Source organism: Dermacentor variabilis, chromosome 4 (genome assembly GCF_050947875.1).
Source record: "Dermacentor variabilis isolate Ectoservices chromosome 4, ASM5094787v1, whole genome shotgun sequence".
Taxonomy (NCBI): domain Eukaryota; kingdom Metazoa; phylum Arthropoda; class Arachnida; order Ixodida; family Ixodidae; genus Dermacentor; species Dermacentor variabilis.
In genome coordinates, this window is record NC_134571.1 from 12,917,735 (window position 1) to 12,933,210 (window position 15,476).

Here is a 15,476-nt window from a genome sequence, read left to right on the forward strand (position 1 = left end):
TAGGAATAGGCAAGAATCAGATGTGTGCATTAAGAGACAAAGCCGGCAATATCGTTACTAATATGGATGAGATAGTTCAAGTGGCTGAGGAGTTCTATAGAGATTTATACAGTACCAGTGGCACCCACGACGATAGTGGAAGAGAGAATAGCCTAGAGGAATTCGAAATCCCACAGGTAACACCAGAAGAAGTAAAGAAAGCCTTAGGAGCTATGCAAAGGGGGAAGGCAGCTGGGGAGGATCAGGTAACAGCATATTTGTTGAAGGATGGTGGGAACACTGTCCTAGAAAGATTGGCCGCCCTATATACACAATGTCTCATGACCTCGAACGTACCAGAATCTTGGAAGAATGCTAACATAATCCTAATCCATAAGAAAGGGGACGCCAAAGACTTGAAAAATTATAGACCGATCAGCTTACTGTCCGTTGCCTACAAAGTATTTACTAAGGTAATCGCAAATAGAATCAGGAACACCTTAGACTTCTGTCAACCAAAGGACCAGGCAGGATTCCGTAAAGGCTACTCAACAATAGACCGTATTCACACTATCAATCAAGTGATAGAGAAATGTGCAGAATATAACCAACCCTTATATATAGCTTTCATTGATTACGAGAAAGCGTTTGATTCAGTCGAAACCTCAGCAGTCATGGAGGCATTACGGAATCAGGGTGTAGAGGAGCCATATGTAAAAATACTGGAAGATATGTATAGCGGCTCCGCAGCCACCGTAGTCCTCCATAAAGCAAGCAACAAAATCCCAATAAAGAAAGGCGTCAGGCAGGGACATACGATATCTCCAATGCTATTCACAGCGTGTTTACAGGAGGTATTCAGAGACCTGGATTGTGAAGAATTGGGGATAAAAGTTAATGGAGAATACCTTAGTAACTTGCGATTCGCTGATGATATTGCCTTGCTTAGTAACTCAGGGGACCAATTGCAATGCATGCTCACTGACCTGGAGAGGCAAAGCAGAAGAGTGGGTCTAAAAATTAATATGCAGAAAACTAAAGTAATGCTTAACAGTCTCAGGAGAGAACAGCAATTTACAATAGGCAGCGAGGCACTGGAAGTGGTAAGGGAATACATCTACTTAGGGCAGGTAGTGACTGCGGATCCGGATCATGAGACTGAAATAACCAGAAGAATAAGAATGGGCTGGGGTGCATTTGGCAGGCATTCTCAAATCATGAACAGCAGGTTGCCACTATCCCTCAAAAGGAAAGTGTATCACAGCTGTGTGTTACCAGTACTCACCTACGGGGCAGAAACCTGGAGGCTTACTAAAAGGGTTCTACTCAAATTGAGGACGACACAACGAGCTATGGAAAGAAGAATGATAGGTGTAACGTTAAGGGATAAGAAAAGAGCAGATTGGGTGAGGGAACAAACGCGGGTAAATGACATCTTAGTTGAAATCAAGAAAAAGAAATGGGCATGGGCCGGACATGTAATGAGGAGGGAAGATAACCGATGGTCATTAAGGGTTATGGACTGGATTCCAAGGGAAGGGAAGCATAGCAGGGGGTGGCAGAAAGTTAGGTGGGCGGATGACATTAAGACGCTTGCAGGGACAACATGGCCACAATTAGTACATGACCGGGGTAGTTGGAGAAGTATGGGAGAGGCCTTTGCCCTGCAGTGGGCGTAACTATGATGATGATGATGATGATGATGATGATGATGATGATGATCGGTTACAGGGTGGAGCCGGTAAGATATAACAAAATACAGTCAACTATCAGTTATTATCCATATACAATCATATGAGGACAACAGAAAATACCAACTCAGGAAAAATAAAATCTTAAATTTTATTTAGAAAATGTCAAGCTCTCAATGTCAGTAAAAACTTCCGGGCCAAGATCATTCCACTGCTGTAGTTTATCACATTAAGCAACATTGGTGACACAAGTAGCTTAACTGTCTGGGAGACAGCAGTAGGGCACAGGACGGTCTTCACTGTCTGCACATCTCTCGCCAATATGGCTATAACACCAACATTATCGTCTGCTGAAACTTTGTGGCCTAATCCATTTCCAGGTCCATTCCCAGCCTTGATCACCACACACATTCCCTACAGCTACAGTTTACTTGGTGTGCCTCATACCATATTGCATTAGATCACCAATTGAGCAGACATTTACTGTTCCTTAGACATAGTGCTTCACCACATGAACTGGTGCCATTGTTTCACAACGCCACTGAGTGGAAGACTACCTGCACAAAGATATAGCCGCACATGAGGAAGATGAAGTTTGTTACGAGTAACATGCTGTTTTTTCTACAATATGCGTGCATGCATGTGCTTTTGTTAAATGAATGTTAAAATTGAATTCTGGAGTTTTACGTGCAAAACCACAATCTGATTATGAAGCACACCGTAGTGGGGGACTCCGGGTTCATTTTGACCACCCGCGTTTCTTTAACATGCACTTGAACCATGGTACACAGGCATTTTTACATTTTGCCCCCATTGAAATGTGACCGCTGCGGCCCGGATTCGATCCCGCGATCTCGTGCTAGGCAACAAAACGCCATAGCCACTAAGCCACCATGGCGAGAGTTGAATGAATGTAATTGAATAGGACTACATACACTCCCCCCCCCCTTTTTTTTTTCAGTGGACACCTGCTCTCAAGGTATACATCGCTGTCAAAGCAAAGAACTGCTGACAGCACAGCAAATCAGTGTACTTACTACAAAACCAGCCACGTTTAAGCGATGAGTGTAATTTTCACCCAGAGGGCAAACAAGTTGGATTACGCGCGGTCTTTCTCTTTGTTTCCGCGCAATTTCCTCGACCGTGAGCGTAAACAGTTATATTGCGTGAGACTGCGGCACTGCTAATCTTTGTGCAAGTGGACCATCTTGGGAAAACATTTCATTTATTTAAAACGAAAATCCACGTATAGTATTTGGTAATCCACAATTCAGGCTAAGATGCAAGTAAATATTGCACTCCGCTTCTGTGGTCAAAACAGTATTTTCCATAATAACATGCTGGACAGGTCTGATTGATTTGTGTTCAATATAAGCTGAAACAGCATGACTGAAATGAACACACAAAGAAAACACCCACCACAGGACAAGCACCAAAGCGCTTGTTTTGTGATGCATGTTCTTTTTGTGTCCTCATTTCAGCCACACTGTTTCAGCTTACACACTTGAACCTCGTTATAAGTTGAAGGGGGAGTGGAAATGACTTTCGTATATTGATTACTGACCTTTACTGCAGTGTACGCCCAATAGTGCACACAACTTTAAGCATGCAAAGAAGAAAATGGATACGCAGCCATGTGTCAGACTAAATTTTAATAAAACAACAACTAAAGAATATGTGGTTATTGCAACATGCGACTTTCTTGTTTAGCATCTCATGCGACATCCCTTATGACAGCTTTTTTTTGTTTCAATGTGCTGGTCTTCTGCTTTCGCTTTTCACTTGGCTAGTTCACATTTTCGTGAAACCAACGAAATGGTGACGAGATCAAAGAGGAAAGTGCCAGGTTTGAGCAGCAGCACATGGCACACAACACGTAGTGCCTACTATGCAGCTAATCCACAGCTCTCAAGTGGCCTCGCAGCCTTGCCATGTGAGCATGCTAGCTTGGCTTGGCTGGATCACGAGCTCCAATATAGCATCGGTGTAATCTTTGATGCCTCACCTAGCTCTATGCGCTGTGCACTGCATAGATAGAGAAGTGGAAGCACTGGTCTTTGGCATGCCGCCTGCCAGCAGCACTATTGCCATTGCACTTCTCTAATGAGTCGCGCTCTATGGCCGTGCCTATAGTGGAAGGGTGTGCCATGCAGGCTGTAGCACCTATAGGCCTGCCCTCCCGAGATGGTGATTTTGGAAGAAGGTGCACCTAACTGCGACAGCATGGAGGAAGTGGTATCTTCCTTCCAAGTTCGCTAGTCGTGCGCTGCAGTGAGAGAAAGAGATACGATGGTGAGCCCTAGTTAAGCTTGTGTGCAGCTACGTGTGGTGGCGAGAAAGACCAGTGTTGCTCGACAGCACATTCTATGTGCCGCACCGAACGGGTACCCAATCCAGTGAACAGCTATATGCTCATCATGCAATGGTCGGTACTTTTTGATTTCGTAGACAAATCTAGTTCTTTATAATCATTGCCAGGACAAGTTTACTTCGTTAAAATGAGGTGATAAATACACAGATCTCTATGGGAATTTTAAGGAGAACAGCATTTACTTTGTTACAGTTGAACCCACTTATAGCATTACTGGTTCTAACAATAGTCAAACAGACTTACAGAGATCCCCATTTTAACAATATGTCAGATATAACAAGGAGCAGCCGGTGCACCGTCAACCTTTGTATTTTCCTGTGGCGAAATAAACCAGTTAATTCAATGCTCCTAAGCCGCATTATCAGTTATAATAGTTAAATCTGCTTCTAAATGTGTGCGCTGAAAAAGAAAGAATGAAAAAAGAAAGGACCGCAATATTCTCAAAAATAAAAAACAAATGCAAGCTGCCGCACCCACCTGAGTGCGGCAGAGCTTCGCCACACCCGCCTTTGTGCAGCGTACCTCGCACGACACGCCTCTGTAACGTTGCTGGCCTCGTGTGCCTTTCTGCCGTCTCCCTTTCACCTCTCTGAGGTCGGCGTAGTTGACTTGTGTATCGAAGGGGTGAAAGGGTGACGGGAGACTCGCAATGTGTTAGATGCTTCGGGTGATGCGACAAAGGCATGCCATGCGAGGTGCACGGCACAAAGGGGTGTGCGGCAAAGGTCTGCAGCACGTAGGCAGCTGCACCTGTGGCGGCTTCCACTCTTTCTTTTCTTTTCCTGAATTTCTCTATCTTTTTCTTTTTGCCTTAGGCACCCAGTACAACCCTCTGATCCACGAGTCAACTGCGCTGACATTGGAGGGGTGAAAGGGGAACAAGAGAGAGGCATGTGAGGCCGGCTATATTTGTAGGGTGATGAGACAAAGGCATGCATTGCAGGGTGTGCGGCACAAAGATGGGTGTGGCAAAGGTGTATGGCATGCAGGCGAGTGCAGCAGCTCTTTTTTTCTGTCGTGAGGTTTACATTTCCTTTTCCTTTTGGCACACACACTCAGTGGCCAGATTTAATTGTTATTGCTGATAATGCAGCATGAGAACATTGTAGTATGCAGTTTAACTTGCCATAGAACACATACAAAAATCGACGGTGTGTCAGCTGCTTCATTGTTATATCCGATATATTGCTAAAGCCGGTATCATCGTAAGTAGGTTAGACTGTGTATCCGTTATTTCATTACATCCCATTTTGTTATAACAAGGTTCAAGTGCATTGAATATGCCCTAGAATCAATATGGAAATTTCTACAATGTATTATGGTTCCTACCAGGGTGCTTACCTTACATGAGAAACAAAATGGGTAACCTTTGTGCTCATTTAAATGCTTTGGCTTATCACTTAGGTAATGAGCTACTTCTGCAAATACTGCAGCTACTTCTGTATAAATATCATAGCTTGATGTAATAGTTCTGTGGAAACCCGCAAGGTGGAGAGAAGTAATTATTAAAGGGAAAATCAGACATCAACCGTTCGTAGCAAAAGCTACAAAGGAAACCCATACGGGATCCTCGAAAGAAAAGCCTCGCAGTTGAAGAAAAATTCGTCCTGGTCTGGGACTCAAACCCGGGACCGCCGCCTTTCCTGGGCAGCCGCTCTACCATCTGAGCTAACCAGGCAGCTAGCAGATAGCAGGGCCAAGTGGAATTTGTCAAGAACTCAAAACAATGGCAAGAGTTTGATGGAATAGTTCTGCAGAAATCCGCAAGGTGGAGAGAAGTAATTATTAAAGGAAAAATCAGACATCCACCCGTTCGTAGCAAATGCTACGAACCCATATGGGTCCCATACGGATTCCTCGAAAGAGGAACCCTTATGGGTTTCCTTTGTAGCATCTGCTACAAATGGGTGGATGTCTGATTTTCCCTTTAATAAATATCGTAGCTACTTCTGCAAACTGTGCAGCAGGCTGGAATCAAAGCAAAACAAAAGAAATTAAGGTGGTCATGTGGTCTCCACCACTGGCCTGATTTGAGGGCACAGAAGCATCTACAGCCTTTAAAGGGGCAGTGACATGGTCATCCAACTATTCTCAGTTTGTCATTGTGACTGAAAGTGGAGTGAACATGGTCATACACCAAAAAAACCTGGGTTTTGGCATACATAACTAGAAAATTGTATTTGAAACCACTCCCTCCGAGCCACTCCCACCAACAGCAACAGCTATTTTGTCACAGATTGTTTGACATGAGGAAGTGTGGGCCCACCACTGTGTCATCTGCTTCAAAACTGTCTGAAATAACATCGGGCCTCTTGCACCGCAGGCTCTAGCACCCAACAGTGTAGCAAGGGCACTGCGATTGGTTTGTGCCTGCAATAGGTGGTGTCCAAAACACAACATCTATGACGTGTTTATGGCTCCCAAAGTCGCTACCACCACATTCAACCAGCAAAAGCATAGCTATTAGTATGTGCATTTAAAATACATAGGGCACCACCCTATGAAACGTACATTTGGACACCACCTATTCTTTTACTCACGTGACAAAAGCACAGCAAATGAAATGATGTGCCAGCAGAAACTATCTCAGGCTGACCACTGAAATGCACATTTGAAAACAAAACAATGCATGGCGATCATGACATATTCCTGGTTTCTGCAATTACTTCTGGTGCTTGCAGTACAAAAGAACATGGCCTTTGAGATAGGTTTCTGCTACTCCAAGAGAGCCATTGCTGTTGGTGCAATTTAATTTTATCACCAGTTGCTAGGCTGATGTACGGTTCAACTGTGATACCAAAATTCAAATCCAAATTTTTGATAGCACAGAACATGCTCAAGTTTTCCCAGCTTGCTATGAGATGCATACAGTTTAACGTGCAATACATAATTCAAGCTAAAAAATTTGGTGTCATAGCCCCCTTTAATCTTTATTCACCATCAGAATAGGCCAGTTACCATAATTGCAGCATCAACACAAAGCATCATGTTCATACCTGCTTAAGTTGTAGTGGCCTTTCTTTTTTTTAGCATGGCAGATTAGCTAAATGTTATGACAGATGTGCGAGACATCAGGTTGAAACCTTTATTTGATTTGAAACCTCTCAAATGCTCCTAGAAGTGCAAGCTCAGTGGTGACACATGAGCAAACCATAGGTCCACCTGGGATTCATGCCAGAACGGTAGAGGTCCACATAGGCGGTGGTTGCAGTGGCTCCACTGTCCGAGGCTGGGCTCGCGCCAGACACAGTGTGGCCCCTGTCCCGGTAACAGCTAGCGGGAGGCACTGCTGCCTGGGACCAGCCTTCAAGGCTTCTCCTAGCAGAGTGGCTCCTGCTGTCCCAGTCTGGAGTGGATGAGAGCACAGTTTGCTACGGTGCAACGAGGCGGTGTCACAGAGGCAATTACAGACAAACATTCTAACATTGCATGCCATGTATCCCAAACAATATGCATACACTTCTCCCAATTGCAACACACTGGCCAAGCTTTACCACATCACATGGGCATGCCAGCTAACAAAATCAACACAAAGCAACCCACACCCATAACAGTGGAAAGTTTTACTGTTCAGCGTTGACTCCCGGGACCAGCTCAACCTGGTCAAGAGAGTATGCCGGGCATTTACAGCTCATGGGGTCCTGAACTGGGGGCTCCAACCATGACCGGAGTGTCCTGGCAGGGAGGACCCCGTTCCAATTTTTTACACCATTAAACTCCCCCCCCCCTCTCTCTCTCTCTCAACAGAATCCTCTTGCCATACTACAAGTGTTCTTATTTCATGTATCCCTCCCATATCCAAACCAATCATTGCACACTTTTCACCACAAAAACTCCGACCCATTCTTGGGTACCTCATTCACGTAAAAGCCACGCACCCTTATTTGTGATGCAATAGTTAAGACGAAAAAGTTTTCAGATATTATCTAAACATGGGCTACATGGGCTACATGTCACTTTTCTGAGCCCACCGCAAGAGCCACAGCTCCACTATTTCCTCACGACAGTGTAATGGCTCATGGCGTAATGAACTGAGCAGCCTCATCTCACAAATTAAGAGCTTTGGGTACTTTTTTCTGCAAACACCTGTTTTCAAGGTGTGAATTCCACATTCGAGAGTGTCTGCAGCTGTGAACAGAAAGGGGTTCTTTTGAGCACTTTAACAGATTATGTTACAAATTTATTCACTAAAATGATGTACCAACAACACAACATTTGGCACTTCAAAATACCAAAACAGAACCTGAACTCTTAACACCTCACTTCAGTTTTGTGGGTTATTTTTCTTTCTTTCATTTTAACTTGTTTAATGTTTTCTGAACTAAAAGCAGAAAATTACTGCGAGTCTCATTGTCTGTGTTAGTGAGCAGTGAGGTACATATGAAAAAGTCTGAGCTGTGTGGCATGGTCCACTGCCCACCTGCGAGAAATGAATGAGACACTGATACGTTTGCCACCAATACATTTTACCACTAATAGTGCTGCTGAAAACACTGAACTAGGAAATGCATTTCCATCCCAAAGTTAGGCAGACAGCTCATGTCACAGCACGCCGCTGAAGACAATGACATCAGTGAACCAAATGGAGTAAAAGACATGTGCACATGTTTGTGAAAAATAAAACAAACCAAAGCTTGAACATCTTAAGGATTCCCTGTTGTGTTCAAGCCAACTAAATAAATGCTGAAGGCTGTGGGAACGTTCCACTTTCTCATATCCCAATGTTCGGTTTTCCCGTATGACACAAACATGCCAGTGGGAGCTGGTGTCGTGTAGCTCTGATGGGAGATGGAATGAGTGTTCCAATGATGGTGTCACATGATGGTATAGATAGCTTGGGCTCTCCATCTAATTGCTATGCTAGGTGCAGGAGGAACTTAACTCTCGCTCTTTGAAGTGGACAGTGGCCCAAGCAAATCGACCAACCACTCATCTGTGTGCTTCATGAAGCAAATCTGCGGAAAGTTTCCCGCCCTGTTTTGGAGCATGGCAGCGGCATGGGCAAACATAATCACTTGGACATAATTCAGTTTGCAGGATTGCATCCACAAACTACATGGGACTCAGAGCCTGGCATGGGCAAACATTCTCTTGGTATCCCTATGTGTTAAGTCAAACTTCTATTCCTCAGAACGTCCCTATCGAGAAGCCATCCCTTGCATTTCAGCTTGCTGACACTGTTGTACAAAAGCAGTAAATGGCCTTTTGCATGCTTGCATTAGTGTGTTGCCATTTCATTTTTTTCCCAAGATCTTGCATAACCCCACAAGGTTCACCCAATGCCTCCATGTCATGCACAGAACTATAATCAGTGACAATCCAAGAATGCAGTAAGCAGCAAGTGCATTGTTGTCCAACTTGAGAATCAAGTTTGCACATTTCCTTGACGTCCTGGTGGAAGTGAACCATACCATACACTGTTATGAAGTACAAGGTCACAGAGGGCACATGCAGGTCAGTTTTTCCAACCTAGAGCTTCTGTTGAGTGCTTAGGGTGTCAGCAAGTATAGTGTAATCTATTGTGCGACCCACTCATGGACCCAACTTCATCACAATCTTTGGTTTTCATTAGATAATGCTCTTACCATCCAGTTCTTTGTCTGCCAAGTGAAGCAAGGCCATATTTTCATATGAAGTCGTCTATTTCATGGTTGAATTTGTCCAGACAAGCCATTTATGCTTAAAGAGTAGCTCCAACAGCTATTTTAGGCCTACACATCATGCCAAAACTTGTATAGTTCATTTTTCTAGGCTCTCCAGTCACATGCACCAGACAGTACACCTGAGAGTGGTGTAGTTCTTCCCAAAATGCAATTTAAAGATTGGGGTGCACACTTCTAATTTCTGTCCTCTAGAACAGCTCTATTCCAACTTGTTTGTACCGCCACGGTAATCTATCGCAAGATAAATGCAATTTTTACTCATACATACATGAGGCTCAGACAGCGCAGTCAATGCAAAAAAGTTCACTGCACGAACCTGCTGGCGGACGTAGTGGCTGGCTTTCTTCCGGAATGCTGTCATACCTGCATGTCCACAAGTTCTCTCCATCACATATGTATTGTACCAGAAGTCATGTACATGTAATACCATATCTTTGTTTATGTCTATAAAGACCAAAGTGTGAAGGAGGGTGCCGAGAGTTGAAGCATTAGGAGATATATTACAAAATGTTGGCAACAATTGTTTCTGAAGAACTGAAGTTTCCACTGTAACTTACATACCTTTACACTTACCCTGCCCTAATATTGGCAGATGACCTGCTAGTGCCATTTACTAGCTTGTTCAATTTTTTAGAGAAAACTGGTTATTTACGCCAACTGTAATGTAATGCAGGTTTAGCTGCTTTAACATTGTGTTTTCTATTGTCTTGTTTCTGGCACAACATGGCCTTAGTCGCCTTTGCACCATTAAGCCCGAATTAACCAATCACTAACCAACCAATGCAGGCATTAGTGTATGAAAGGTCGAATAAATGCCCTTGTGATTGATCGCACTACTATGTTGTCGTCCCTTCGTCCCAAGAGCTTGTTTAAGACCCTCCAGTGTAAATACAGTGGCCATCTACAACCATAGCAGTTCATAAAAGCTGCAATAAATTTTTTTCTATAACTAAGTCTCTGAATGAAGGAGAGACAATGCTCACCGTTCACACCGAGGCAAGTCCTGTGCAGGTACCTCAGGACTTGAGTTGGTGCGACGCAATGGAGACCGCTCACTGGCACTGGTAGCATGACTTTCAGTTTCATCACTGGTGTCCACTAGGTGACAACGAAAGATGGCTGCCACATCTGGCAGAGGGAAATCCTGCAAATGGGCCGAATTTAAATTTATTCGCAACCCACACTGTGAACCAAAGATAAAGTCACATTTCACTTTAGCGAGCTCTGAAGATTTCAGTGAAACAAGGCTGTCTAGAAGCACCCACAGGCATTAAAGGAAACCTTGTGCAAAAGGTCGTATAAGGCAACTTTAAGCAGTAAAACTTTTTTGTGACACAGTAGCACCTGAGCAAGGTATGGTATGGTATGGTATGGTATGAATAAATTTATTGGGTCCTGAAGGTTAATCCTAGGTTGACGCGGGCCGCTCCCACATTGGGACTGTCAGGCCGAGCCCTTCAGCCACATTGTGGGCTTTCTGGACTGCCCGTAATTGGTCAGAGAGTGATTCACTGTGTAGCATTTGCCACCACCATTCTTGTTCCCTGTCACAGTCTGTGAAGACCGCGGGGCACTGCCAAAGCATGCGGTCAAGAGTAATGATGCCATAGCGCTTATTACAGTTGGTTTGAGTTTCCCTCTCCGGATAGATCCTGTTAATAAAATCTGGACTTGGGTATGTTCTTGTCTGTAGCAAACGTAATGTGACCGCTTGGGCTCTGCAAAGCTTACCGTGTGGCAATGGGTATTCCCTTCTGCTTAAATAATAGTGCTTCATGATTTCGTTATATTGTAACAGATACGAAAGGCACGGACAATAGAAAAGAAGGGGAGACGAAGAAGACGAAGAGTTGGAGAGGCCGAGCTGCGCTGCTATCACGCTACGATCATCATCCATCGCCTGTAAATAAAACCATTTCTTCGCAACTCTTCGTAACAGTTGTGGTGGAAGGTGCGGGGTAATCGACACCCGAAGACGGAGGCTGAACCAGAACTTCTTCGACGGAGCCGTCGCATTGCTGGACTCCCACCGAATTCACCGGAGCTGAACATGTCCCACGACGCAGACGAACAACGGCCCATTCCAACTGCTGCCCCGACAAGTTCTGCTCTGCAACTGAGAGATGCGCGTCCCTTCGCCGGAAGATCGGACGAAGACGTCGAGGAATGGCTCATCCATTATCACCGGGTGAGTGCCGCCAACAAGTGGAACAGCGCTGCTCAGCTTTCGAACGTCGTGTTCTTTCTGACGGATACTGCGTTGCTGTGGTTCGACAATAACGAGGAAACCTTCACAACATGGGGAAGATTTGTTTCCGAAATCAAAGAGCGATTCGGCGACTCCGCGACGAAAAGGAAAAGGGCAGAACAGACGCTACTGCAACGTGCGCAAGTGCCAGGCGAAACCTGCATGACCTATATTGAGGCGGTAATAAAACTGTGTAGGATGGTGGACTCTGGAATGTCTGAGGAAGATAAAGTCGGGCACATCCTGAAAGGAATTGCCGAAGACGTCTATAATTTCCTCATCGCAAAGGACAACCTGGCTTCCGTCACTGACATCATTCGGCACTGTCGTACTTTCGAGCAGCTGAAAACGAGGCGAATCACGCCGAAGTTTGGCAGGCTAGCCAATGTGACAACAGTTGCAAGCGTGGACAGCAACCAGCCCCTCGATCTTGCATCAACGATCAGACAAATAGTTCGGGAAGAGCTCAGCCTGCACGCACAAGCGACACATTCAGGCACTCACAGCTTCCGCCTACCACCATATTTCGAGTCAAACGTGGCATCCATCGCCCCGTATCCTGCGGCGAGGGGCACCGAGGATTATGAACTCGCGCCCCGACAGCAGCCACGTCTCTACGACACAGGCGCTACTTATGACGCTCGGCCACAACGAGAGCAGCCGCGTTTTTACCCCCGAGGCCCTGTGACTTCTGTCAGGATACGACAAGATTATCACCGACCATCATTCTTTATGCTGGCTGGTCGGTTTGCGTGATCCCTCTGGTCGCCTCGCACGTTGGGCGCTGCGCCTTCAGGAATACGACTTTGTGGTATCGTACAAGAGTGGCCGTCGTCATGCTGACGCAGACTGCCTCTCTCGGATTCCTCTTGCGACTACCGACTGCGATGCTGAGAATTTTGACGACTGTCTCGCTGCTGTTACTCCTACGTTCCCTGACGCGGCAGACTTTGAGCGAGAACAACGGGATGATGTTACCTTTGATCCGCTTTTCGTCGCCGCCCGTACTTCTAAAGGCAGCGGTCGCTTTACTGTCCGTGATAAATTGCTGTACAAAACTAATTACTCCGGGCATGGGGCGCGTTTTCTGCTTGTTGTCCCCGAGAGCCTTCGCTCCGACATTCTACGCGCCATGCATGACGATGTGACATCCGGCCATTTTGGTTTCGTACGAACGCTACACCGCACGCAGGAGCGCTTTTACTGGCCCAAGATGTACGAAACAACCAAGCGCTATGTCGCTAGTTGTGAAACGTGCCAACGTCACAAGCGACCGACCACCGCAGCCCCGGGTCCCCTTCGGCCATTGACACCGCCCAGTACGCCGTTCGAGCAAGTAGGCATTGACCTTTTGGGTCCATTCCCGTTATCTAACAACAAGAACCGTTGGATAATTGTCTGCGTAGACCATCTTACATGGTATGCAGAAACTGCTGCCATACCGTCTTCCACCGCCGCTTGCGTGGCGGTCTTCCTGTTGCGTTCCGTGGTCCTTCGTCATGGCCCACCACGTGTCATCATCAGCGACCGTGGTCGCCAGTTCACGGCTGATGCCATTGAAGAGTTACTTCGTTTGTGCACTTTCCAGTTCCGTCATTCCACGCCGTATCATCCACAGACCAATGGCCTCGTTGAAAGAACGAACAGAACGCTGACCAACATGCTTGCTATGTACGTCTCCTCCAATCATAAGAACTGGGACGACGTGCTGCCCTTCATCACTTACGCATACAACACGGCGAAACACGAAACCACGAACTATAGCCCATTTTATCTCCTCTATGCAAGGTTACCGCGAAGCCCTCTGGACACGTTCTTACCCTTCGTTCTGCACAGTGATGATTCTGTATCGAAGACCTTGTGTCTCGCCGAAGAAGCCCGTCGAATAGCTTGTCTTCGTACTCTGGCCTCGCAAAGTCGTTCGAAAGAGCGATACGACGACCGTCACATACAAGTATCGTTGGAAAAAGGTGACCTGGTCCTTCTTTGGACACCGCAACGCAAGCGTGGATTGTGCCAAAAGTTCTTGTCACAATATTCAGGCCCATTTGTAGTTGTGGACCGCCTGAGCGAACTCACTTACGTAATAGCTCGCCTCCTGTGCAATGGTCGGCGATCAAGCAGAACTCAGCTGACTCATATTGCTCGCCTGAAGCCTTTCTACCCTGCTTGTGCATCCTGACTCGCCCCACGGGCTTCGTCTGCTTGCGGGGAAATGTAACAGATACGAAAGGCACAGACAATATAAAAGAAGGGGAGACGAAGAAGACGAAGAGTTGGAGAGGCTGAGCTGCGCTGCTATCACGCTACGATCATCATCCATCGCCTGTACCTAAATAAAACCATTTCTTCGCAACTCTTCGTAACAATATGTTAATAATCGATCCCTGTGTTCCCCGGGTGAAGTGTAACTTGCTTGGTCTTGAGGAGCACGGGTAAAAGTCCTCATGCTGCTTCATTTGCCACCTGATTGAGGTTTCTCCGAGCTATGTCCACCACCCCCAGATGTGCAGGAAACCAGCAGATTTGAGCAAGGTCACTTTGCCCAATTTATGAAATTGCCTGCCAGTATTACTGCTCAGCAACACCAGGTACCCACCGCTGTGGCTTAGCGGCTATGGCGTTTTGCTGCTAAGCACGAGGTCGTGGGATCAAATATCAGCCGCAGCAGCCACATTTAGATGGGGGTGAAATGCAAAAATACCCATGTCCCATGCATTGGGGGCACGTTAAAGATCTCCTGGTGGTCAAAATTAATCCAGAGTCCCCCACTACGGCATGCCTCATAATCAAATCATGGTTTTGGCACGTAGAAATCCGTAATTCGATTCAGCAACACCAGCTCTTACACTGTTGTGTTGTCAATTTCTTGCAACTGCATACATAGCACAAAGGCTTTGATACGCAGTTAAACCTCGATATAATGAAGTCTGTAAAATTGGCAATTTGCTTTGTTACATCAAAATGTCGTTGTAGTAATTTTCTACCTTTTATGCAAATAAGTACGGTTACCGGTGGATTTTCTTATGTGGAAGGGCTGCAAAATTTTCCGAATTATCGGACAATTAGTAAAAACAAATTTGAATTAGAAAAAAATTCATTTTGTTGAACTCAAGAGAGAGAGAGAGGGAGAAATAACGTTTATTTGTGTAGCCAGCTGATTGGTGGTGGGGGAGGGGGGGGCAACCCCGCCTAGATGGTGGCCAGAAGCCCTTGGGCTATGGCAGCATCTCCGGCTTGCTGGACGGCCAAAAGTTGGTCTTCGGGGGCCGAGCTGAGTAGCATGATCTCCCACTGCTCCCAATCCTTAATTTTTCGGCCCTGTCGGGGCGCCCAAGGGAGGCCCAGATAATGTGATCCAGGTCTGTCCTTCCTTGACAAAATTTACATGTGGCCAAATATTGTCCTGCATGATAATGATTATAAGTCACCAGATTTGGATATGTATTAGTTTGAAGGAGGCACCATGCCACCACCTGCTGCTTATTAAGTGATGGATGTGTAGGACAAAAACGCGCCCTCCC

The 15,476-nt window shown here is 45.8% G+C and overlaps 1 protein-coding gene across 9 annotated transcripts in view; it reads right to left on the minus strand.

The window, feature by feature from the left end:
* gig (TSC complex subunit tuberin) overlaps positions 1-15,476 on the minus strand; it is a 161,109-nt gene that overhangs the window by 24,014 nt on the left and 121,619 nt on the right. For all 9 annotated transcript variants that reach the window (XR_012827283.1, XR_012827284.1, XM_075688130.1 and 6 more), the window contains 3 exons: positions 10,688-10,848; positions 10,021-10,067; positions 7,204-7,387 (listed from right to left, as the gene is read on the minus strand). Coding sequence is in view for 7 of the 9 variants with exons in the window: in XM_075688130.1 (XP_075544245.1) it covers positions 7,204-7,387; positions 10,021-10,067; positions 10,688-10,848 (392 nt within the window). In the remaining 2 variants the exon portion in view is untranslated. The remainder of the gene's footprint in view (positions 1-7,203; positions 7,388-10,020; positions 10,068-10,687; positions 10,849-15,476) is intronic.